Source organism: Callospermophilus lateralis, chromosome 2 (genome assembly GCF_048772815.1).
Source record: "Callospermophilus lateralis isolate mCalLat2 chromosome 2, mCalLat2.hap1, whole genome shotgun sequence".
Classification (NCBI taxonomy): Eukaryota; Metazoa; Chordata; class Mammalia; order Rodentia; family Sciuridae; genus Callospermophilus; species Callospermophilus lateralis.
Genome location: NC_135306.1, coordinates 148,493,856 through 148,520,364, shown reverse-complemented (window position 1 = coordinate 148,520,364; position 26,509 = coordinate 148,493,856). Strand labels below are relative to the sequence as shown.

Sequence of the window (26,509 nt, the reverse complement as noted above, 5' to 3'; positions counted from 1 at the left end):
AGGGAAGGGGATCCAGAGACATTTTAGGACAGGGAATGGCAAGAGTACTTGTCCCTTCCCACTGCAGAAACAAGGAGAATGGCAAGGGCTTAGGACAGTGAGGAAAGATGGCATGAAGGCAGAGGATGGCAGCAGCCCCCCTGAGGATGGTGTCTTAATGGGGGTCTGCTTGAGCTATTCGAGCAAGATACAGCTGTGGTCTGGAATGAGGAGAAGCAGATCTCTGAGCCATGTGGCCACTGACTGGCTGTGTGATCTCAGTCCCCACACCTCCATAACTCTATTCTTCATCTTTAGAGATAGAGATGTTTACCTTAAAAAGCCAATAAGAAGTCTAAATAAAAAGACATGCTTAAGTGTTGGGTACAAGGTAAGCACTCAGCAAATGAGGTCAAAGCTCAATTGGTCTCAGTTCTTTCTAATATTCTGCTCTTTGGTATTTTTTCATTGTCTACCTTTCTAATTATAATGCTTTAGTGGTAACCAATCTTTAAAGGACAGAAGACTTGCAAAAAATGCACTCTAAGGTATGTCACACATGGCCGATTTTTGAAATCACTGTGGGAAATGGACAATGACCACAAGGGAGTAGCACCGTAGAGGAGGGAGTATTTCAGGGAGGTACTTGTGGGTTTTGCGGCCTGAGGCTGGACACAATTTTTCCAACAAGAGAAGTTACACCGGCTTGGTCCTGCAAAAATCTCTTCATTCATCTGGAAAGCTACACAGTGATGGAGACCATGCTAGAATAAGCGGGGATATTGAGGACTATCATTACTGCACACAGCCAGGGGTACTGCCCAGGGCTAACTGGTAGGAGCTGGGGGGTAGAGGCAGTGGAGGAGGGTGGAGAGCAAGCAGAAGCCAATGCCAATCCTTCACTGATGCTCTCCCCTCTTCTCTGAGGTCTAACTGCCTGCTGGGCTCTGGCTTCCATGTCCTCATCCTCTTTATTCCCTCCCAGCCCAGCATCCATGAGTTCGATTCTCACCAACAGGTTTGTGTTGTCCAGATCTTTCTTTTTTCTGTTCTGCCTTTTCTCTTGGGCATCAAACTACACTTCCATTTAGTTTGTATTTTGATTTTATTTTTTGTTGAGGTATAACATGCCTAGAATAAAGTCCATAAGTGTTTACTGTTGCATATGTAGAACCATCTAACTGCCACTCAGATCAACATACAGAACCTTCCCAATGCCACAGAAGGTTCGTCTAAGCCAATACCTGTCTACCCATCCCCCACAGAGACTTCCAATATCCTAACTACCACTATCATCCAGTACTTTTTTTTGTACTGGGGATTGAACTCAGGAGCACTCAACCACTGAGCCACATCCCCATTTTATTTTGTATTTATTTTGTATTTTATTTAGAGACAGGGTCTCACTGAGTTGTTTAGTGTCTCGATTTTGCTGAGGCTGGCTTTGAACTCTCAATCCTCCTGCCTCAGCCTCCCCAGCCACTGGGATTACAGGCATGTGCCACCACATCCAGCTCTGTACTTTTATCATCTGTCTTTGAAATCATATAATTTGGGTCATTCACTTCGTGCATGATATGGTTTGGAAAGTGAGGTGTCCCCCAAAAGCTCACATGTGAGACAATGCAAGGAAGTTTGAAGGAGAAATGATTGGGCAAGGGCTTAGGATAGTAAAGAAAGATGGCATGAAGGCTGAAGCTGGCAGCAGCTCCCTTAAGGGATTAATCGCCTGATAGGATTAACTGAGTGATAACTAAAGTCCGGTAGGGTGTGGCCAGCGGAAGTGGGAATTGGGGATGTGCCTTTAAGGTATATATTTGTATCTGGCAAGTGGAGTTTTTCTCTCTGCTTTCTGATCATCATGTGAGCTGCTTCCCTCCACCACATTCTTCTGCCATGATGTCCAGCCTCACTTCGAGCCCCAGGAGCTGGCTGTCCATGGACTGGGACCTCTGAAACAGTGAGCCCCCAAATAAATTTTTCCTCTTCTACAGTTGTTCTGGTTAGATCTTTCAGTCACAGCAGCAAAAAAAAGCTGACTAAAACAGTGCGCTTATATTTAGTTTCTTTCATTTATCCTTTGGTCTATGACTTGTTCTTTTTCATTGCACTGTAACAGTTGTTCTCGGATAAGGAATAAATGTGTCCCCCAAAATGGCCTTTGGTGATGTCTGGAGATATTTATTGCTGCAACTCAGGGCAGGGAGGGGCAGGAAACCCTAATGGCTGGAGTGGGTAAAGCCAGGGCTGCTGCTAAACATTCCACAGTGCACCAGGCGGCCCCTCAATACAAGGAAGTATCTGGTGTAAACTGCCAACAGAAATCCCACAAATCATCTAAGCTACTATAACAAAAGACCACAAAACAATGCCATTTATTATTTTACAGTGCTGTTGTTTAGAAGTCCAAAATGGGTGTCATTAGGGACTTTAGGGCAGAATCCATTTCCTTGCTTTTTCCTGTTCTTAGCCGCTCCTGCATTCCTTGGCACTGATCCCCCTTCTCTCTTCAAAGCCAGTCACGGCCAGCCAAGACTTTATCACACTGCACCCTTCTGACATCCGTGCCTGACTTCCTCAGGACTCTTATGATTACACCAGGCCCATCTGGATCATCCAGGTTCCTCTCCCCATCTCAAGATCCTTAACTTTATGACATCTTCAAAGTCCTTTTTTGCCATATATTTATTTATAAGTTCCAAGAGTTAGGATGGAGACATCTTTGAGGGAGACCTTATTCTGCCTACCATGTCCTGTAAGAATATTCTGCATAGTTTGTGCATCCTATTGTTGAAGGTCATTTGGGCTATTTTAGTTTTAGTTATGATTAATAATTTTTCCATAAACTTTCTTGTACAAATCTTCTGCACTCATTTCTGTTAAGTATATATTCAAGAATGAAAATGCTAGGTTATAGGATAAAAATGTGTTTAAATTGAATAAATCATACCAAAGAGTTTTATAAAGTGATTGTACCAGTTGACATCCTTATTAGTAGTGTGTTTACATTTTCCTTCTGCACTAAGCACTCATGTAAACCTTCCAAAGACACCTCAACAACTTGGCCACAACCATGCTTTACAGCCCAGTGAATGATATCGTTCTTCTCCAGACATCATGAAACCTGGGAGACATCCTGGACTCCTCCTCCCTTTCTGACTACCTTCCATTAGCCACTCATCATTTTCTTCTATGCCATCAACATATATTGACATGATTCCCTTGATGAATGTCCTGTCATCATCTCTCACCTAGACTACAGCTTTCTTCCTTGACCCTGTTCTTCCTAATGCCTCCAATCCAAATTTCTCACTGCTGTCAAAATCACCTTTTCTAAAATCCAAGAACTGATCCTGATTCTTCCCTTTGTTTATAAGATAAAAGAAGCCTACATCCCTCCTTGCCATCTCATCTTATGAAATGATAACCTCTAAGTTCTACTGTATGAAATTGATTGCAACCTTTATTCTAATTGGTTCCTTCCTCATTGAGTGTCCACTCATCTTTCAAGACTCAGCCTGCCAGTCACATTCTCTGCTGAGTCCTTTCCCAATAAACCTCGAATCAAGAGGACTTAATTCCTCCTCCCATTTGTGTCCAACTACACTGCACAGGCTTTGTATCATGGCACCTATAATTCTCAGCACATTTGCCCCTGCCTTATAAACACAAACCCCTTGAGAACAAGGACCATTTTGTCATCTCAAGACTTAGTTCAGGGATTGTTATATGGTAGATATTAACATTTACAGACTGCAACTGAGTTGAAACAGTACATGTTAATATGGCATGCAGAAAGTGCCAAGTAGAAAGAAAAGACCAGCGCAGAGAAAACCTGTGCTTTCCAAGCTCTTAAGCCTAAATGCAAACAAGAGGCCTATGGATCCCAAGCTCCAACAGGGAAGTAACTTCTATTACTGCAGGACCATTATGAAGATTACAGAAGATAATGTATCTAAGGCTACCAGCCCTCTGACAAGTACACAGCAGGCACTCAACTAACTACCATGATTATTATTTCTAATGATGAATCTAGCTTCTACAGGAAACTTTTAATTTTGATGCTTCAGGCCCATCTTGAAGTAACCTTTATTCAGCAAGAAAGAGAGCCTCACCTGTCCACATTGGTACAACTGACATAATTTGTAAAGGCAAAGCTGCATTACAGAGATGGCCCCTTCATCCTACTGAACACTTGTTGGATTAGTTTAGATTTGTTGCTAGAACATTAAGTGCTTGATTCTTAGTGGTTGTAGATTTAGAACGATCACTGGATTGACTTTTCAAGTTCATATGTGCATTAGATGCCATTTTTCTCTAGGAAAGCAACTAAGAATTAATTGTATTGTATCTCCTTTGGGGATTAGTATTGGTTAGTGTTATATCTCTGAGAGTTAAAGGTTCAGGGTCAACCAAAGAATGAACAAAATGCCTTTCACACAGTAGGTTCTCTATAAAAATTTCCAAATAGGAAGAGCACTGCTAATTTAGGGCCTTGATGTAATTTCCATGACAACCGTCTCTCCTAGTTTCTTCACTCCCTCCGGTAACTCCTTTATCTTTTTCACAAATATTCCTTATGCTGTCAGTACCCCAAATGCTTGTATCCCCTAGCACTCCATTCTTTGATGGCTAATTTTCTCTACTCCCTCCGAAAGGATGATTTCACTTGCTCCCACAGCTTAATACTACCCACAAGCTGAGGTTTTTCAAATTTATATTTACAGGTGATACTGCTCCCTGAGCTTCAGATCCATCTGCTCGACTGATTCTTGAACTCCTCTTCTCAGTATCCCCAAATGCAAATTCTATCTATTAAAAAGTAAGCTCCACCTCCACTTCAGACATTTTTCTCCTCTATAATCCTCATCCCAGTGACTAGTGACTAACATCATTGCCAGTTATCCAAACAGGAAACACAAGTGTCATCCTGAATTGCAACCTCCTCCCTACACCTCAGTTGGTCAGTATGATCCACTGTTTTCTACCTGCATTATGTTATGAATCACCAGCCCACAGACATGGCAAAGGCTTTATCCTTCTCTCTGGATGGTTTCAATAGCTTGCCTCTTATTGGCCCCTCTTCTCTTATCAGTCAGCAAGAATTGTACAAAATTTAAATCAAATTATCTTGTTTCCCTGCTAGGATTCCTTCATCGACTCATGATTGTCTACAAAAACAAATCCAAAATCTTTATCCAGAGTTGCAGAGCCAGAGGTAACCTAGCCAATACCTACCTCTCAGCAGAAGCATGAAAAGAAAGGGAATAAGGCTGGGGATGAAGTTCAGAGATAAAGAACTTGCCTAGCATGCACAAGAAACTAGGTTCCATGCTCAGAAACACACATACACACAAAGGAATAGTAAAAATAAGGGTTAGATTTACTGAGAGAGAGATTAATTTTCAACAAACCCAAAATTTTGTTCTTGAAAAGACTAAAAAGCAAAATTAACCTCAATAATACTAATCCTAAAAAAAGATACAAATTAATATCAGGTATGAAAAAGGGGATATAGCTACAGATAAGCAGAGAATTTTTATGTTAATACATTTTAAAATTAGAAAAAAATGTAAATTTTCCAGAAAAAATATAAATTATAAAAATTGGTTCAAGAAGAAATACAAAACTGACTTAATCTCTATGAAAGACATCAAATTGATAGAATTAACAAGTTCATGAAAAAAATATCAGATCCAGAAGTTTTATAGGAGAATCTTATCAGATATTTAAGGAACAGCCTTTCCCATACAAATTGTTCCAAACAATTAAAAAGGAGAAAAATGTATTCATCTAATTTTATAATCTTTCTTCCAATATAAAAAAGTAAAACTATAGACCAGTTTCACTTACAAATATATAGGCAAGCATTTTAAATAAAAAAATAGCAAACCAAATTCAGGACACAAAAATATTTTTGTCTAAGCAAGATTATCCCAGGAATGTAAAGATGGTTTGACATCAGGAAGAAATCTAACATCATATTTAAAAAAAAGCCATAAGACCCTTTCAATTGATGCTTCATTCAATACAATTCAACACCCATCTGCATTTTAGAAATCCCTAGCAAACTAGGATAACAAGAAGTTTCTTACCCTAATCTCATAAAAACAGAGCAAACATTGTTTTTTTATTGTTATATTGTTATTTTATTGTTAATTTTATTAACAATAAAATTTTAGAAGTAGGCCCATGTCACAAGACAAAAAAAAATGTCTGTTACTGCATATTATTTAAACCTAAACTGGATTTTCTAATCAATGCAGCAATTCAACAACAAGATACATAGATATTCAAAAGGAAAATAAAAATTGCTATTTGCTAAAAACATACATTATCTCTATAGACAATCCTAAAGCATGTATATATAAAACTAGTTAGAGAGTATGGTAAGGTTCCTGAATATAAGATTAACTTATAAAAAATAATGCATCTGAGCAATAATAAGTTAGAAAATGTAATAAAATAAACTCTTTGTAATAGGAACACTAATTAAAACACAGCTTGTAAAAAAAAGAAAATAAGAGACTGTGGAATTAGCTCAAACTAATATAATAGAACAAAGAGCCCAGAAATAATAACTAAGCATGTATGACCCTTATGTGATAAGGAGACATCATGAATTAGTGGGGAAAAGGTAAATTTTTAAAAAGGGCCTGAGATAAATGACTTTCCATATGGGGGGAAATTTTGGTTCTGACTTCATTCTATACATAAAGATAGAATCCAGTTAAAGATTTATCTATAAAAAAAATAAAACTTAAAAACTATAATTATATCTGGGCACAGTGTTGAAGGCCCAGCAGCTCAGAAGCCTGAGGCAGGAGGATCACGAGTTCAAAGACAGCCTTAGCAACTTAACTAGACCCTAAGCAATTTAGAGAGAGCCTGTCACTAAATAAAATATTTTTTAAAGGGATGGGTATATGGCTCTGTGGTTCAATTCTTGGTACCAAAAAAAAAAAAGAAAAAGAAAAAAGAAACAACAACAACAAAAAAAACCCAACAACCCTATAATTATAGACATGATCTTTATGGAGAAAATTATAAAACATAAGCAAAGAACATGAAAGAAAATGTAAGTTGACCCATATATAAATGTATATGGGCAAATCATCCCTTAAAGACAGCAAATCTCTCTGAGCAGTGTCTCCTTGAGTAAAGCCAGAAGTCTAATTGCAACAAGATTATCTATAGTGTTTATTAAAAATAGATTCTTAGGCTCCACATTAAACCTATTGAAGCAGCATGCCTGAGAATGTGGCCCAGGAATCTGAATCTTGGTAAGCTCTTCAGGTGATTCTTCTGCATACTGAATTTTGAGAAGCTTGCCTTGTGGACATATGTCATAACCTGATTGCCCATTAGAATAACCCAAGAGAGCTTTAAAACATATAGATGCCCAGGCTCCACCCCAGACCAACTGTATCAGCGTCTCTCCATGCAACAGCATTTTTAAAGGCCTCCAGATCATCCAACGTGCAGCCAGGGTTGAGGCCCCTGGCTCTAAGCAAAGGTACATCAAGAGTCAGGCCTGGAATGCTCACCACCCTTCCCCATCTGAACATTGCCTTCTGGTGTAAGCTAGAGGAATTCAGACTGTATCCCAATTAAAGAGGACATGACTTCCCTCCGTATAATTGTAACTTATTTTTCAGTATCCCTAGCTTGAATACATAGCAAGGGCTTGTTGGTCATTTTCTGAAATAAATTCAATTAAACAAGACAAAAGGAAATTAGTCAACATGTAGATTAATAAAATGTTCACTAAGTCCTATATATCCCACTGGATCAACAAATCTAAACAATGCAGAGGAACATAGGCTGTGAAAGGTATAGAAATGGCCAAATGCAGCCCTTCTCTTTAAGTGTCCATGATCTGGGAGGTGGAATACATATGGATAAACCACACACACACACACACACACACACACACACACACACACAAATAAATAAATAAATAAATAAATAAAATGTTAAAAAATAAAAAGTATTTGACAAATAAGCAGACAGTAATAACAGTTTAGATAGTAAAAATGGTAATTCTGAATGGCAGGATCTAGGAAGGCATTGCTAAAGACTCAGAATCCAAGACTGACCTTGAGGTATTGGTGGGACTTAAGCAGGAGGCAATTAGGAAAATGGGCAGTTGTGGTACAGGGCAGTTCTGCATAGCACAAGCTAAGTCAGATGGGCCTTTCTCTCACATTCACACAAGGCCGTAGGGCAGACATTAAAGGCTCTTTTTCTTCCTGACTTCCTTGTTATTACTCTCATTTTTCAAGTATTTTGCCTCTGGTTTATTAATTCTGCCTCCTGTTGCCCCAGCTGATTTCTTCTAGGAACAGTTTCTCATTAGCATTTCTATAGGGACACCTGCTACCCCATCTATCCCTATTAACCAATGGCCAGGGCAATGGGGTTGACGGGGAGAGAAATTTTAATCCCCTCCTATGACTCATCTATTTTCTAATTGAGAATGCCAGAGCTAAAGTCACAAATGGCTTCCCAGTGAAATCCATCCTCAACATGAAAAACTGTAACAAAGACATGCTTCTCAAAAAAAAAAAAAAAAAAAAAGACATGCTCTTCAATTTTATAATATCATCTGTGTAAAATGAATGTATTAAAATAAATAAACCTTATGATGTGAAATATTCTCAAAGCCTCAGATAGCCACTTGAATGTGAAACTCCCAGCTAGTATGAATGCATTATGAGTCAGATGAACTATTGAGTAAGGAAGGTTTCTCAAAACCATACTCAAAGGATATCTAATACTATTAACTGGCTGTCTATTAGCATATATATCATTCTGAAAGCTGAATTGTATTTTATGTTATATACCGATATATTATGTTGATAGATTATGTGTCCTTTCTCAAGCAAACTGCTCACATTGATATCATGTGACAGATGTCACTTGTAAAGCCCATGAGAGGAACCAGTCACCATGGTGTAAATATACCATGATTCATGTAAAGTGGCAGAAGAAAAGATTTTATAAATCAAATTATCATTGAAATGGAGTCTTACTTAGTTTCTGTGATTATGTAAGGCCCACCAACAGTGGACATGGGACATACTTAAATTCAGTAAATATCCAGAATTATAGCAAGGAAAATAATTTGAGATAATAGGGAGGGAATATCAATGTTTCAGGTAAGCCTATAATTCCTTACCATTTCTCTAATACTGTATTTCTCTAATAGTGTATTTAATTTATTAAATATCTTATTTCTTTCAAATTTTATTTCACCCAAAGTGCATTTTTCTGTCATTGGTTAATTTTTATTCTGGAACAAAAAATAATGTTAAATTTCACATCAAATTTGTCTTGCACACAAACTGTTAATTAAAGAAATTAACGTTTCTTAGCAACACTCGTTCTCTTAATGTTTCAAAATGCTTTGACTATCAAGCAAAAAGGCACTCGTGGCCCAAAGTCATATTATCATTAAATTTTAGAGAAGACCTGAATTGTTTAAAAAAAAAAAAATTGTGAGGTGTTCAAAGATTTTTCTTAACAGGCTGATAGAGTTCCAATAGCTCCTAAAAAATAGTCATTCTCACCAGCTGCACGAGCACAGCCTTCCCCTACCCAATCTAATCATTTCCATATGTGTATAATTCAAACTGTGAAACATAACATGCTTATTACACAGCTAAGGTTTTGTTTTAAGGGAAAAGGCACAGAGCAAAGGTACAAACCCAAATTTGGTACAAACCAAAATTTTCATCTGACAGGTTGTAGTCATTCCTTGACTCACCAATAATCCAGAAACAAAACAAGTCCTACAAATTAGGGAACATAAACTGAATAGGAAGTTTGAGAACCTGGGCCCTCTCCTGTGGACTGTCATTAACTACATGGAGGTGAGAAGAGGTAGCTCCTGCCTAGCGGGTGGTGAGGTTCCACCTGCCATAGGATGGTAGAATAGGAAGAGGAAGATGAAGCCACAGACCAGCGATCTGTAATGTTGGGCCAGCCAAAGGGTTCTCAGGGAATGCAGTAGGACCTTATAAACAAGAAATTCATTGCAGAACCAGAAAAGTACCTCTTGGTTTCATTTATGCTCCTTGCTTATTTGTTTCCTTTCTTGGTAACAGCATAAAAATATTATGAAAATTCCACCTCATTGTGGCTATCTAAAGAAAAGGATATGTGTCCTTGTTTGATCCAGAACTTTAAAAGGAAGCAATGTATTTCTAGGAGAACAGTGAGGTTGTGATAGCAGTAAATCAAGAGAGAGATGGTAAGTAGGAGGTGAAATTTAGGAAGACAAGAGAAGATGTCTCCATATGCTAGTTTTTTCTCAGCATGGGAGAAAGTATTTGTCATGTTCACTGGAGGACATCAGTCTGATTGAAGGTATGTATGGGTACCTTATAGGGTACTGGCAGAGGACACTAATTCTGCAACCTGCCCCCCACCCTCAGTCACAAGGAAGAAGGCAACTAATTGCTGTGGTACTGATGAAGGACCCCATAAGCCACATTTTGAATACCTCTAGCTCAGTTATTCATCATGCACATCTGCTTCTTTAGAGACCCCAACCCAGTGTTACATTTTCAGCCAACTGTGATTGGTTAGCTAACTGATGTTGGTTGAAACATAAGGGCAGGTGAGAAAACAGACTGAAAGCATTGAGACTGCAGCAGAGGGAGAATTTGGGAGCGGGGAGATGCTTGGAGACATTCATTTACAAGGAATTTGAACCTTGCTAAAGATGGAGTTCTTGGTGGTGAGAGAGTAAGAAACACATCTGGAGACCATGAAGGGCAGAGAGAGAGAAAGGAGATGCCTCATTAGGAGAAATGGGCCCAGGCATCTAGGAAGTAGAAATCAGAGCAATGAAGCATCCTGTAGAAGGTCAGAATGGAAACGAACTAATGACCACTATGTCCCTGGCATGAGCAGTCCTCCTGAATCCTCACAATGTCAGCACAGTGCTTGGCCTATAGTAGGTATTGAAAAATACCCTGGATGTTTAACTTAAAATCAATAAATCAGCAAAAAAAAAACACTAAGAGATATCTATTATTAATAACAACTTACAGTTAAGAACCTGGCTCTGAAAAAGATTGAGAAATTTGACCAATGTGTGACAGTAAGTAAGAAGAAGGAGGAAAATGACTTCAAAGTCTGAGTGATAGAGGAGGAGGGTGATTTGTAAGGACCTGAGGGGAAATCTAGAAAAGGGTGTGGTGCTTGAGTGTAGCCCAGAGACTGAGAGAAAAAAAGAATGAAGAGCCAAAAGAAGTGTTCTGGGGAGGAGGGTGAGAGGTCACTTGGAAAGTATTCTTCTAGAAGGATGAGAACCCTGCAGGAAGACAAGGTAGGTGGGCAACAATGAAGCCAGCAAGGGGCAGCGGCCGAGTTAACGCAGCAGGTGAGTTGCAGGGAACAGAAAGGAAGTGTAACCCAGCTGTGAAGAAACCCGCAGGGTCTCTGTTGGGTAAGTGGGGATCTGAGGTGAGCAAGGATGGGGGAAAGGTGACTAAAGTAGTAAAGAGAAAGATCTGGGAAGGCTGGAGTGGTAACTAACAGCTTTAACACAGGACAAGGGAAAGGAGTATGCAGTGGGAGAGTGCCTGGCATGAGACTGGAGGACAGGCGTGGTCTGGCATAAGAGAGGAATCGGAATGTGTGGTCTGTGAAGGCAATCTTAAGGAGAGGATAAGGGTGACAGCCCCACTGCAAGAGCTGCTGCCGGTGTCTCACCTGTAGGAGCTGCTCACTGTACTGGTCACCTCCTCGCGAATTTGCCGGTTGAGGGCATCTGCAGCTGCGCGCCCCTTGCCACCCTCTGGGCCAGTGGCCTGGGCAGCTGGCAGCGGCGTCTGCTCGTATCCCTCAGAGCGACGCACCATCCAGGCGGGCCCGGCCCTCCTGCGTGTGTCACGCTCATCTCCACCAGACGCCTTTCCAGCCGCTCCGGCCTGGGCTTGGGCCTGTGCCTGCGCTAGAGCCTCGGACGGGGGCGTCTGCTCGTGCCCCTCGGAGCGATGCACCATCCAGGGGGGCCCCGCCTTCCTGCGAGTGTCGCGCTCATCTGCACCAGACGCCTTTCCAGCCGCTCCGGCCTGGGCCTGGGCCTGTGCCTGCGCTAGAGCCTCGGACGGGGGCGTCTGCTCGTGCCCCTCAGAGCGATGCACCATCCAGGGGGGCCCCGCCTTCCTGCGAGTGTCGCACTCATCTGCACCAGACGCCTTTCCAGCCGCTCCGGCCTGGGCCTGGGCCTGTGCCTGCGCTAGAGCCTCGGACGGGGGCGTCTGCTCGTGCCCCTCGGAGCGATGCACCATCCAGGGGGGCCCGGCCCTCCTGCGTGTGTCACGCTCATCTCCACCAGACGCTTTTCCAGCCGCCGGGCCACCTTCTTCGGCCTGGACCTGAGCAGCCGGCACAGACATCTGATCTTGCCCTTCGGTGCGATGCACCATCCAGGGGGGCCCCGCCTTCCTGCGAGTGTCGCGCTCATCTGCACCAGACGCCTTTCCAGCCGCTCCGGCCTGGGCCTGGGCCTGTGCCTGCGCTAGAGCCTCGGACGGGGGCGTCTGCTCGTGCCCCTCAGAGCGATGCACCATCCAGGGGGGCCCCGCCTTCCTGCGAGTGTCGCGCTCATCTGCACCAGACGCCTTTCCAGCCGCTCCGGCCTGGGCCTGGGCCTGTGCCTGCGTTAGAGCCTCGGACGGGGGCGTCTGCTCGTGCCCCTCGGAGCGATGCACCATCCAGGGGGGCCCGGCCCTCCTGCGTGTGTCACGCTCATCTCCACCAGACGCTTTTCCAGCCGCTGGGCCACCTTCTTCGGCCTGGACCTGAGCAGCCGGCACAGACATCTGATCTTGCCCTTCGGTGCGATGCACCATCCAGGGGGGCCCCGCCTTCCTGCGAGTGTCGCGCTCATCTGCACCAGACGCCTTTCCAGCCGCTCCGGCCTGGGCCTGGGCCTGTGCCTGCGCTAGAGCCTCGGACGGGGGCGTCTGCTCGTGCCCCTCAGAGCGATGCACCATCCAGGGGGGCCCCGCCTTCCTGCGAGTGTCGCGCTCATCTGCACCAGACGCCTTTCCAGCCGCTCCGGCCTGGGCCTGGGCCTGTGCCTGCGCTAGAGCCTCGGACGGGGGCGTCTGCTCGTGCCCCTCGGAGCGATGCACCATCCAGGGGGGCCCCGCCTTCCTGCGAGTGTCGCGCTCATCTGCACCAGACGCCTTTCCAGCCGCTCCGGCCTGGGCCTGGGCCTGTGCCTGCGCTAGAGCCTCGGACGGGGGCGTCTGCTCGTGCCCCTCAGAGCGATGCACCATCCAGGGGGGCCCCGCCTTCCTGCGAGTGTCGCACTCATCTGCACCAGACGCCTTTCCAGCCGCCCCGGCCTGTGCCTGGGCCTGTGCCTGCGTTAGAGCCTCGGACGGGGGCGTCTGCTCGTGCCCCTCGGAGCGATGCACCATCCAGGGGGGCCCCGCCTTCCTGCGAGTGTCGCACTCATCTGCACCAGACGCCTTTCCAGCCGCCCCGGCCTGTGCCTGGGCCTGTGCCTGCGTTAGAGCCTCGGACGGGGGCGTCTGCTCGTGCCCCTCGGAGCGACGCACCATCCAGGCGGGCCCGGCCTTCCTGCGGGTGTCTCTCTCGTCCGCACCGGAAGCCTTTCCGGCCGCCAGGACACCGGCTCCTCCTGGGGCGTCCTGCTCCATGGCTTCGGCGGCGGTGGTCACCGGCCAACGCTCCTGGCTCTGCGGCCGGCGTTTGGGGGCCCCTAGAATAGGCGCGGTAGCCTGAGAGGACGAGGGGATCTGCACCGGCTTGGGGATCCACGGGTGGTCCCCGCGGCGCGGCAGCGGCCAGGCACGGAAGTCCTTCTGATACTGGGTCTCCCGCTCAAAGGGCGCGTCCGAAGGCTGGTACTCACTGCGCGGCCTGCGGCTAGGCTCAGGCCGCTGCACTTTCCAGGCGCGGTAGTCCTGCCGCATCACCGAGTCCGCGGGGCCTGCCCTGGAGGTGGAGCCGGAACCCGCGCCGGAGCCCGGCCCACTCCGGGCGGAGGCCGCCGCCGCCGCCGCCTCACGTTCGCCGCTAGGCCGGGGCGCTGGCCCTGTTGCCCGGGCAACTGCATCCAACTCGCCCAGGGCCGGCTGCGTCTCTATGGTGACCGCGCGCGCCGAGGGGGGCTGAGTCTGCTGCTGTTGTGGCGGTGGCGGCTGCGGTGGGGCGCCCGGGTGCTCGGTGGCCTCCGAGTACTTGGTGAAAACCAGCGGCACCGCTATGTCCGCCTTGTCCAACTGGTTCCAGAAACGGGCGATGCAGCAGGCCCGTGTGATGCACGGCCACGCCATGATGCTAGATGCAAAACTGGCCCTCTTTCTTTTTGTATCTTTAAAGCAAGTCTCTAGAATCTTCCTTCAGCCCCTGGCCCCTACCCACCAATGTGATTCCCACCGCTTTCTCCCCAAATCAGCCTGCTACCTCGCCCTCCTCCCTCAGAGAGCACCCGGGGAGAGCTATCGCTAAGATAAAGTCTGTAAAGTGCCTCGATTACCGGCTGCAAACGCCTTCGGGAACGCAGCTGCTGCGAGCGCCGAAGGGCCAGCTGCACAGCGTCCTGGAGTCCCCGGCTAGGGCGTCTGGGACGCGCCCCTCCCTGCTGCTGCGGCGGCGCGCAGACCCTGGTGGAGCGAGGCGACGCGAGGCGAGGTGACTGCGGGCTTAAGCCATGGCGCAGAGGAAGTGCTGGGCGGTGTGGCTGCAGGCTCCACGGACCGGGCTTGATTCTCCTTTCCGCCGGTCCAGTAGCAGCCGGCCACCTAGTAGGGCATGGAGGCGATCACCTCCAGCGCAGACCGAGCACCGCCGTCTCCGCTGCTGCCTTGGATGATGCTGCAGCCGCTGCCGCCGCCGCCTCTGCTGCAGAGAGGCGGCCCCACCCTTTTCTGCCGCTCAGCAAGGGGGGTTGGGGGGGACCCAGGAAAGATGCTGAGAGGGAGAGCGCTGCAGAAAAAAAAATCACCTGCTGTCGTCAGCGCGCGCTGCTGGGAGCTTGCCCTCTCTTTCCCCTCCTCCTTCAACTCTGGCAGCTCCTCCCTCCTCTGCTCCCAGGCAACAGCGGATCTGTGGCCTTGGTAGGTTCAATCTCAAGCACTTGCTGCCCTTGTGCTGGTCACCTCACCTCCAGGAACCTGAGGCTCTTCTTTTGTAAAATAGAGCCAATCATTGAAGGAGAAGAAATATTAGATGAAATATGGAAGGAAATCCCTTGTGAAATGTCTGTGCCTTAATAGATGTTTTTAAAAAGAGAGGTGCTGCTTGGTCCATCATGGGACTGTATTTGAACCCAGTGTTACTGGCTACTGATCCAAGCACTTAATGGGTGTCAGGCCTTGTTCAGATGTGTGGAAATGGGGGTCTCAGGCTGGGGTGTCCTGATTATTTGTTCCCTGGAGGATCCTTGGGAAGCAGTGTCTTAGACCTTCCCAAGAACCACAGGGTTCCTCTTCAGCCCAGAGGCCATAGCGGGAGAAAGTCGATGGTAATAGGATTCTGGAATAGGGGTATAGGTGAGGAAATTGAGGGGTAAACTGGAGGGGGACTATTCCCCAGGAAAGTGTAGGGTCTGACCTGCAGGGACTTTCTGGCAGGGGGCATCCCTGTTCCCCAGGGTCTTCTACCTTGGAGGAAAAATAGATTTTTGGAATCAGACAGTGTCTTTGTCATCCCTGGGCCTTGTCAGTGTCTTGGGTCATCCCTGGGCCTCGGTCTTTTCTGGAAAATGGAGGAAATAATACTTGTCATAAGGTGATATTCTTGTGATAGTTAAGGACTCAGAGCAAAAGCTTTGAGTCAAATCCAATCTGCAGGGATTCAAATCCCAGCATTTGTAGTCCTTGTTGTATGGCCATGGGCAAATCATTGCAACTTTCTGGTCTTAAAATTCATCTATGAACCAGGGTGCCAACTCTGAACTTGCAATGTTGTTCTGAAAAGTAAAATGAGAACATGCACTTACAATGCTTGCTACCACATCTAGCATATAACAGTGGCATATAAATGGTGGCTATTATATTCAAAATACACACCCAGAAGACACATAGTTGGCACTTCCTAAGCAAGCCACTTAGATACTTCTCCAGCAAGGTTCTTGTTTCTCTGGTTACCTTTTGGTCTGTCCTTGATGTCTCTCCACGTGTGTTTCCCACACTGTTCTCCACTTCCTACCCCTAGTTACATTGCCTGATGTTCAGCTTCTTTCCCCTCAAATAAAGGCATATTTTCAGCATCATTTAAGCTGGCATTGGTGTTTCTGGGAGAGAAAGTCATTATATGTTTAGATTAGGAATTGATTGCAAAACACAGCCCCGATTTTTTAACCTTGGAATCAAACAGGATGATAAGACAGCTGGATTAGTCAATTATCTCCTGTACTTCCTCCCACTTGGGTCTTTCCTCTTGGTGATTTGATTTGAATTCCATAAATAAAAGGATGGCTGCTACAATTTTCCAGTCATTAGGAGATAAATTTCTATAAGCAACATAATTTGTTCTGATGCTTCCTACCCCAATCCTGCAGATCCCTGGATTTGACTAATATCTTTGTAATAATGATCTACAAAGGCAATAAGGAGAGCCAAGAATTGAAGGGGGATGTCTTTTCTGGGGGTCATTGAGAATTTATCCTTCTTTCATTTTAAATAAGTCTGGTTCCCTGATGCCTACTCTGTGCCTTGGGCATTATCAGACACAAATGGAATCTAGGTCTAGAGAAGCCGTCAATTGGAAGTGTGTGTTATGGGAGGCCTGGGAGACAGACATAAGTAAATAATTGGCACACAATATGGTCAGTATAACAGGTGAACATAGGTGCTGAGTGAATGGCACCTAAACTGGACAGCAGAAAGCAAAAGCATTTCAAACAACTCTGTCATCAAGTCACTTTCCATATTTGTTTACTTGAGTTTTTAAAATACATTCAGTTCTACAACATCCTTAGAACATCCAATAGCCCTATGGAACAATTTTAACGATTATCTATTATGTGGCTTATTCAGCATTCATTCTGGTGTTAACAGCACCTTAATATTTGACTTTTGAAGACAACTTTTTTTCCTACTTTCAGGCTATGTGGTTTGGGGTATGCCTATCCCACCAACCTTTCTGAGCAGATGAATGACACACCTGTTTATCAGGGGACTGCATCTGTCTGATCAAAGCAACTTGTTTAGTGATATGATCCACATTGAACCAATCAGGAAAAATCAACCTAAATAGATACTTTCTCTTTTTTATTGGAATTGCTAAAATGAGAGATCATGAGATTATTGTTGTTAATGACCATGAGGTTATTATTGTTAGTAACTTTTTTTTTCCAGTCACTGGGGGGTAGCTGCCTACAGTTAAAATAAACACAGAAAACATCAGAAGAGAACACAGGATTCTGATGTTTGTACACCAAAGCCCATTCCCTCCTTCTTTTGCTGTAATAAAGCCCCCAACTTTTAGATGGACTCTTGGTCATCCAGCCAGAAACTGCATTTCCCAACCTTTCTTGCAGCATAAAACAACCATATATACTTCCAGGTCACTTCCTTATAATAATTACTTGTGTTCAACTTTGTCTTCCTCCTTAGAGGGAAGAATGTGGACATGGTAGAGGCAATTATCATTTGGGTAGTTAAAACAAGTTTTTAAGAGTACAATATGATGGTTAAGAATGTTGTGGTCAGAATTTAATCCTGGGGAGGGAAGGGCATAAAAAACAAGATAGAAGAAAGCTGTTTAGGTGATGACCTCATGGGATCTAGCACTTGGCCCACCCATTCACTACTGGACTGTGATGTGAGAAAGAAACATACATCTCTCATTTGAGCCATTGTTTTAAGGATCTGTTTTAGTATTTTAATCACTTAAGCATGTGGATCTAATCATGCCTGAACAACTTTCAGGTGTATGAAAATGACATGGAACAAAAAATCTCGCAGATAATACCAAGTTAAGATGGGAATGAGGGATCAGAATCAAGGTATTCTAATGTTCTTATTGTTTGTGAGGGTAGTAAAGTATAAACTTACTAACTTATAATGTTTATTAATATAAAATTTAACACTAAAAAGAAAAGGGAAACTTTATGTATAAGTGTAAATATTTTATATACATGTGATATGTTATATGTGGTACATTTTATATAAATATAACACATTCATAAATAAAGCTCATAGAAAACATAAGTCCAAAACTACGTATTATGGTTTGGATGTGAGGTAGCTCCCAAAAGTTCATGTGTGTGAGACAATGCAAGGAGAAATGATTGGGTTATGAGAGCCTTAACCCAATCAGTGAATTAATTCAGAGGTAATTAGGGCAGGTAGGAGGAAGTGGTGCATTGGGGCCATGGTTTGGGGGTACATGTTTGATTTTTTTAAAAAATATATATACATATATTTTTAGGTGTAGATGGACACAACACAATGCCTTTATTTTTATGTGGTGTGGCGGACCGAACCCTGGTCCTGCCCGTGCTAGGTGAGGGCTCTACCCATGAGCCACATATGAGCTGCTTCCCTCTGCCATGCTCTTCTGCCATGATGTTCAGCCTCACCTCCAGGCCCCATGAATGGAGCCTGCTGTCTATGGATTGAGACTTTTGAAATTGTGAGCCCTCAAACTTTTCTTCCTCTAAAATTGCTGTGGTCAGATCTTTTAGTGACAGTAGTGAAAAAGCTGACTAAAAAACTAAGAAAGGAAAAAAAAACATGGCAAACATTAAATACAAAATAAGGGAGTAGAGATATTTCCAAACATATGAGTGATTGGGGTGAATATCAATGATCAAAACTTTCCCACTAAAAGAGAATCTCAGATTGGAGTAAAACACAAAACAAAGCATAGCACAACTAAACATTATTTGCAAGAAACATACAAATTGAAAAAAAGGTGGTTTGAAAAGATGTATTAGGTAAATAAGAAAGATGGCACCACGGTCTATATCAGACAAAATTGGTCTTAAAATAAAAAGCATTTTAGGGATAGTGAAGGTCCATATTAAAATGGAAGAAACAGTTTGCCAGAAATATGTATCGTGGCTTTCATTTAACAATAGAGCTCCAAAATACATAAAGCAAAACTTGGTAGAATTTTGAGAAAAAAAATACACAAACCATTCATCGTCATCATCAACTTCATCCCCAAGGGATATTTTTTAAAAAGTACCTCCTGGTAACTGACAAATGAAACACATAAAATTTTAGAGATGCAGAAAGTTTAAACTGTTAGTAAGCTTGATCTAATGAGTCCTGCATCCAACAACTGGGGGATATATATTTTCAAACTTACATGGAATATATAAAAATTGACTATATATGAGGCTACAATACAAATATAAATGAGAACCAAAAATTCATACAAATCATATGCATGACAGCACAATGTTAAAAGTCAATAACAAAAGATTAATCACAAATCTAAACATACTTAGAAATGAAGCAAAGAAAAACAACTTTGAAAAGAGTTCATGGGTTTAAAAAGAAACTACTATTATTAGAAAATATTTATAACTGAAAGGAAATTAAAACAGTACATTATCAAAGCTTGTGAGATGTTGGGGTTGAGGATTTAGCTCAGTGGCTGAGCACTTGCTTAACATCTGGAAGGTCCTAAGTACAATCCTCAGCTCTGAAAAGAAAAAAAGAGAGATGCAACTAAGTACAGTATTAACAGAGACATCTATGGTCTAAATGCTTATTTTAGATACAATAAAAGATTAAAAATCTTCTAGAGATTACACTCAAGATGTAAAAAATAGTACAGAGCAAACCCAAACCAAAGGGAAACATTACAGAAAAGAGCAATGTGATTAAATATAAACAAACATACATTAAAGACTTGTCAAAAAAATCAATAGCTTCTTTGAAATAGATGTTTATCTTGAAACAAAAATAATCATGCATCAGTGATTTTAATATAGTAAGGATTGCAGAAATAGCAGATTGAAAGAATCATTGGCAAAGACTAAGAATTACTTTCTGCTGACAAGATTGAAAAAGGTTACACAGCAGCAAGCTTCCAAGAGTGTTCCCAGTACCCCTGACATTCTGATGTCACAGCCTTGTGTGGTTCTCCCACACTGGCTGTAACCAACCTATGTAACCAACAGGATGATACAAAAATACCCGGGTGTGACTTTTGCAGCTAGATTAGAAAAGGCATAGTGGCTTCCACTGTCTTCCACTTTTCCCACTTCTCATCACTTACTGGGGATGGGGGTGGGGGAGGATGACCTCCATATTACACGAACTTCTTCCCCACTGCAACTGCATGATGACAAACTAAAGCCTCCTGCAATCAGCCATGGGAGGGAAACAATCTTCAAATGATTGCAGTCTTGATTAAGATATTTTTTTTTTGTTGTGTGGCGGTGGTGGTACTAGGGATTGAACCTCTTAGTAGAGGGGGCACTCTTATTGCTGAGTTACATCCCCAACCCTTTGTTATTTTTTATTTTGAGACAGGGTCTTGCTAAGTTGCCCAGGCTGGTCTTGAACTTGCAATGCTCCTGCCTAGCCTCCTGAGTCATTAGGATCACAGGTGTCTGCTACCGCATCCCACTTGGCTAAAATCTTGATTGCAATCTCATGTGACAGTTTGATCCAGATTCATCCTGCTAATTTTTTACCCAAGGAAACTGTGCGAAATAAGGTCTATTGTAATTTAAAGTACTAAATTTGGGGTAATTTTAATATTTTAAGTAAATATTTTTTAAAGTAACTTTACAATCTCAGAGTAGTTTTAGGTTCACAGCAAAATTGAACAGAGAGTTCAGAGAGTTCTCAAATGCCCCATTTCCCCCGTACACATATAGCCTCCTCCATTATCAACATGGTGCACCAAAGTGGCACATTCACTATGAATGATGAGCCTATGTTGACACCTCATTATCACCCAAAGTCCATATCTTACGATAGGGCTCACCCTTGGTGATACTTTCTATAGGTTTGAACAAATGTATAATGGCAGGTATCCACCATGATAGCATCATATAGAGTAGTTTCACTGTCTTAAAAATCCTCTGTCCTTTGCCTTTTCATCCCCCCCCGCATCAGCCCTAGGCAACCATTGATCATTTTACAGACTATAATTTTCACTTTTCCAGAAGGTCATAGTGGTGGAATCAAACAGTGGTAGACTTTTCAGATTTGTTCTTTCACTTAGTAATATGCAGTCACAGCACTTTTGTGTCTTTTCGTGGCTCAATAGCTCATTTCTTTGTAGTGCTAACATTTCTTTATCTGGATGCCCCACACTTGATTTATCCATTTACCTACTGAAGGGCATCTTGGTTGATTCCAAGTTTGGGCAGTTGTGTATAAACCTGCTAAAACACCTGTGTGCAGGATTTTGTAAGGACATAAGATTGAACTCCTTTGGGTAACTATCAATGGGCATAACTGCTAGATCATACAGTAAGAGCATGTTTAGTTTTGTAAAAAATTACCAAACTGTCTTCCACAGTGTCTGGACGCCTTCTCACTACCAACAGATGAGAGTTCCCATGCTTCTCATCCTTGCAGGTATTTGGTGTAGTCAGCATTTGGGATTTTTTGCCATTCTAGTAGATCAGCATAGTAGTATATCACTGTTGTTTTCATTTGCATGTCCCAAAGGACAAATGGTGTTGAGTATCTTTGTTTGGCTATTTGCTTCAGTACATCTTCTTTGGTGAGGTGTCTGTACAGGTTTTTTGTCCATTTTTTGATGGAATTGTTCATTTTCTTAGTGTTGAGTTTTAAGAGTTCTTTGTGAATTCTGGGGATAACAGTGCTTCATTGGATATGTCTTTTGCAAGTATTTTTCCCAGTTTGTGTTCTGCAGTCTCATTCTCTTCGCGGTGTCTTTGAAGAGCAGAAACATTTAGTTTTAATGAAGTCCATCTTGTTGATTCATTCTTTCATAGATGATGCCTTTGGTGTTATATCTAAAATGCCATTACCATCACTTAGATTTTCTCCTGTTATCCTCTAAGAGTTTTATAGTTTCACATTTACATTTTAGGTCAATAAGCCATTTAGAGTCAATTTTTGTAAAGGTGCTTTTTTTCCCTTTTTCTTTCTTTTTTTGCTTGTAGATGTTCAATTGATCCAGTAACATTTGTAGAAAAGATAATCTTTGCTCCATTGTATTGCCTTTGCTCCTTTGTCAAAGATCTGCTGAATGTATTTATGTGGATCTACTTTTGGGCTCGTTATTCTGTCCCTTTTATTTGTCTGTCTTTCACCAGTACCACACTGTGTGGATTACTGTATCTTTATAATGAGTCTTGATGTTAAGTAACCTCAGACCCCAACTTTGTCCTCTTCCTTCAATATTGTGTTGACCATTCTGAACTTTTGCCTCTCCAGGTTGAGTAAGCTTTAGAATCCATTTGTCAATAGCCACACAATAACTTTAAATTGAGCCAGGTGTGGTGGTTTATGCTTGTAATCCCAATTGTTCAAGAGGCTGAGGCAAGAGGATCAAAGCCAGCCTCAGGAACTTAGTAAGGCCCTAAGTAACTCAGCAAGACCCTGCCTCTAAAAAAAATATTTTTAAAAATGGGCTGGAGATGTGGCTCAGTGGTTAAGCGCCACTGGGTTCAATCCCCAGTACAAAAAAAAAAAAAAAAAGATTGAATTGATTGAAGCTTGGGGGTAATTTCTAATTAGTATACCTAGGGGAACTAAACAATCTTTCTAGGATAAAATATATCTTACTAAAACCAATTTAAGAAAGAACAGAAAACCTGAATAATTCAATAAATTGAACCAGTAGTTCAAAATCTGCACACAAAAGACAGCAAAACTAAGTAAAATAAAATTGGTCCATTTGAACTTACAGGTGAGTCCCACAAAACTTTAATGGAATAGATCATATCTATGATATCTATGATATGATATTCTACAGAACAGAAAAAAAAGAAAACTTTCCATCAAAGTTTAGGTAGCTGATATAATAGTTGTGCCAAAACTAGATAAGGATAGCACAAAGATGGAAAATTAAAGGCTAATCATAGGTACAAAAGTCATAAATAAAACATCAGCAAACAATTTAGAGCTATATAATAAAACAATTGTCAATATTCAGTAATATTTATGCCAGGAATAAATACTGTTTTAATAACAGAAAACCTGTAGATGTAATATCATACACAATGGATTAAAGTGAAAAAGTTAAGCTGGGCATGATGGAAATGCCTGTAATCCCAGTGGCTCTGCAGGCTGAAGCAGGAGAATCACAAGTTCAAAGCCAGCCTCAACAACTTGGCAAGGCCCTAAACAAATTTGTGAGACCCTGTCTCAAAAAATATATACATATAAAAAGAAGGACTGGGGATGTGGTTCAGAGGTGCCCCTGGGTTAAATCCTTCATAATAAATAAGTAAATAAATAAAGAGAAAAGCCAAACGATAATCTCAAATACACATTTTAAAAAATATGATGCAAGTTGACACCAAATAATTAATTTTTAAAGCATCGTAACAAACTTGAACTTCCCTAACAGGTCAAAGAGTGACTATCAAAAAATAAAACCTATCACAAATAGTGTATTTTATTGTGAAACACTGGGAGCCTTTCTAATACCACTAGGAATACAACCAGGAGAGAGTGGATCCCAATTTTTAGGCTGGATAGGGGGAGTGGTTGATGGATTTGGATCATCAGTTATGAAACTACTAGAGGATTAGGGTTTTATAACTCAGTGCTTTTGCTATGAGCAGTATGACTACAGAAATAGGAATTAGAGCAGAAAAGTGGTATCCTTGAATCCTGGAATCAAAGGAATGGCAGAATTTTAAAACCATAAAATATTTATTTGGAATCCTAGAATCTCAGTATAATAGAACAATACAGCCCTAGATCCTAGAATAAATAAACATTAAGAATCCGAGAATCTGGGAATTCTAGAATATATCTCTTAGATGGTTGTTGCGGACTATTATGGACTGCTTACTTATATCCCCTAAAACTTACTTGTTAAAACCCCAACCCCTAAGGCGATGATATTAGGAGGTAAGGCTTTGGGACAGATGAGGTCATGAGGGTGCAGCCTCCACAGTGGACTAGTGTCCTTATCAGAAGAGAAAGAGCAAGTGCTAGCATGTGACTGCCATGTGACTGTGCACTGTGAAGAGCCTCTGCCTGCCAGGAAGCAGGCTCTTGCCAAACAACAGATCTGTCAACACCTTGATCTTGGACTTCTCAGGCTCCAGAACTGTGAGAAATAAATGTTTGTTTTTGAAACATCCACTCCATGGTATTCCATTTATAGCAGCCCAAACTAAGACCCAGCCTAAAAAATTCTTCCTTTTCTTGAGCCAAAACAAGAATTCTTGCAAATTCCATCTGTCTTTGAGACCACCATATGACATCATCTAAAGATATATATTTAAAGTATCTATTATATCCCTAGATCTCTAGCTAAATATTCCTAATTATAATATCCAAATATGATACTAAGGCCAGATACCTCTAGAGTCTAGCTCTCCTGCTACTCATCAAATGTTTATTCACTAGTTTTAACAACTATTGGGGACTCTTGCCTGATCAATTATGACTATAATGTTTGCCAAATAATGATTTCTACATTTGCTAGTTGACATCTTTCTTTGTTTATACCAGTATGGCTTCATGAATTGTTATTTTTATAGGTTGAATCTATTATTCTCTCTTTTTATTTTGATGCTCATATCATTCAGATTTTCCTCGTGAGAGTCCCCTGGTGGAGGCACAGATGCATTCCAAGCTCTATACTGAGCCCACCCTGGCTCCTTCCTCCAATGTTGCCACCAGAGAGAAGATAGTGAGGGGATATGTTTTTGTGCTTTCCGTAAATATACATGAGCCTATAATAAATGTGTTTCGTGTGTTTGTATGTGTGTGTGGTTTGAATGCTTTTTTTCTGAATGTTATAATGCTTTCAGAAGCCCTTACAAGTGCTCCTTTCAGTCATCAATAGGAATTTGAGATTTATCTATACTGATATCCAGATCTGGTTAGGCCATTTTAACTACTCTTTAACAACGAGTCTGTTGTTAATAAACCCACTCATACACACACACACACACACACACACACACACACACACACCCCATCATCATCATTCATCATTTAATGACAGGAGCACATTCTGAGACACGTGCCAGTAGATGACCTTGTTGTGCTACAGACATCAGAGAGTGCACTTGCATGAGCTTAGATGCAGAGCAGATGGCACACCTAGGTCACATGGCCACACCAATTTTACACGTGGTCTGTCGCTGATGGAAATGTTACCCAGTGGCACATTCACACCTCCAGTGAGGAATATTTAAGTTTTTTCTGCTTTCTAGTTACTATAAATAGTATGTCTCTTCTCCTATGTATATCATCATGGTCCAAGTGAGAGCAATTCTCTAAGTAATTCTCTTGCTAATCCAGAATTGAAATTTCTGGGTCCTAGGGTGAATGCCTTTTCAAATGTATGGGAACAAATTCTGTCCATAGAACTTTTACCAGTTTACATCCTGACTTGTGATATGAGAGTCTCTATTTCTGAATAACCACACATGACCTGTTATTACCAGACTTGCTCACTTTTGCCAATCAGATGGGTATGAAATGTCATGTCATGGGATTTAAATTTGATTCTGGCTGGGTGCAGCGGCACACACCTGTAATCCCAGCAACTCAGGAGGCTGAGATGGGAGGACTGCGAGTTCAAAGCCTGCCTCAGCAACTCAGCAAAGCACTAAGCAACTCAGCAAGACCCTGTCTCTAAATAAAATACAAAAAAGGGCAGAGGATGTAGCTCAGTATTAAGTGCCCTGGGGTTCAATCCCTGGCACAAAAGGAAAAAAAAAATTGATTACTAGTGAGACTGAACATCTTTTCACATGCTGATTGCCTATCAGAAACATGATTCCAAGTTTTGCCTATTCATATCTTGGCCCATTTTTCTATTAGGTTGTTTATAGGAATTATTTATATATCTACATGTTAATCTTTTGCATTGCAAATATCATTTCCCAGGCTGTGGCTTATCTTTTCACCCTGTTGATAATATCTTTTGACATACAAATGTCTTAAATTTTAATGTGGGAAAGCTATCCATCCATTACTTTGTGGAAAATTTACTTAATGTAGGAAAACTTGTCCCTCTATTACTCTGTGGATTGTATTCCTCCTCTTCCTCCCCCTCCTCCTCCTTTTTCTTCTTCTTTTTTATTTTTTGACAGTACTGAGAATTGAACCCAATGATGCTCTACCACTGAACTATATCCCTAGCCCTATTTTTTTTTAAGAGAGAATCTTGCAAAACTACCCAGGCAAGCCTTGAACTTGTGATCTTCTTGCCTCAGTCTCATGAGTAGCAAGGATTATAGGTATGCACTACCACAACAGGCTCACATTTTTGCATCTTTTGCATTTTTTACATCTGATGTCATTCGGATGATTTCTTTTAAGTATTTTTTCTTTATTTAAATCTACCTTTGTTTGTGATATGAGGGAGTACAGCAGATTTCCTTTCTTCCTTACTG

At 42.3% G+C, this 26,509-nt stretch overlaps 1 protein-coding gene across 2 annotated transcripts in view; it reads right to left on the bottom strand.

Moving 5' to 3' along the window:
- Map6 (microtubule associated protein 6) overlaps nucleotides 1–14,306 on the bottom strand; it is a 72,149-nt gene extending 57,843 nt beyond the window's left edge. Inside the window, exons 1-2 of one of the 2 annotated variants that reach the window (XM_076846621.2) lie at nucleotides 13,494–14,306; nucleotides 11,704–11,801 (exon numbers count right to left, since the gene is read on the bottom strand). In XM_076846621.2, the coding sequence (XP_076702736.2) occupies nucleotides 11,704–11,801; nucleotides 13,494–14,306 (911 nt within the window). Of the gene's footprint in view, nucleotides 1–11,703 lie in introns of both variants that reach the window. The other variant, XM_076846623.2, reaches the window with a different exon arrangement.
- Between the last annotated feature and the right edge of the window lie 12,203 nt (nucleotides 14,307–26,509).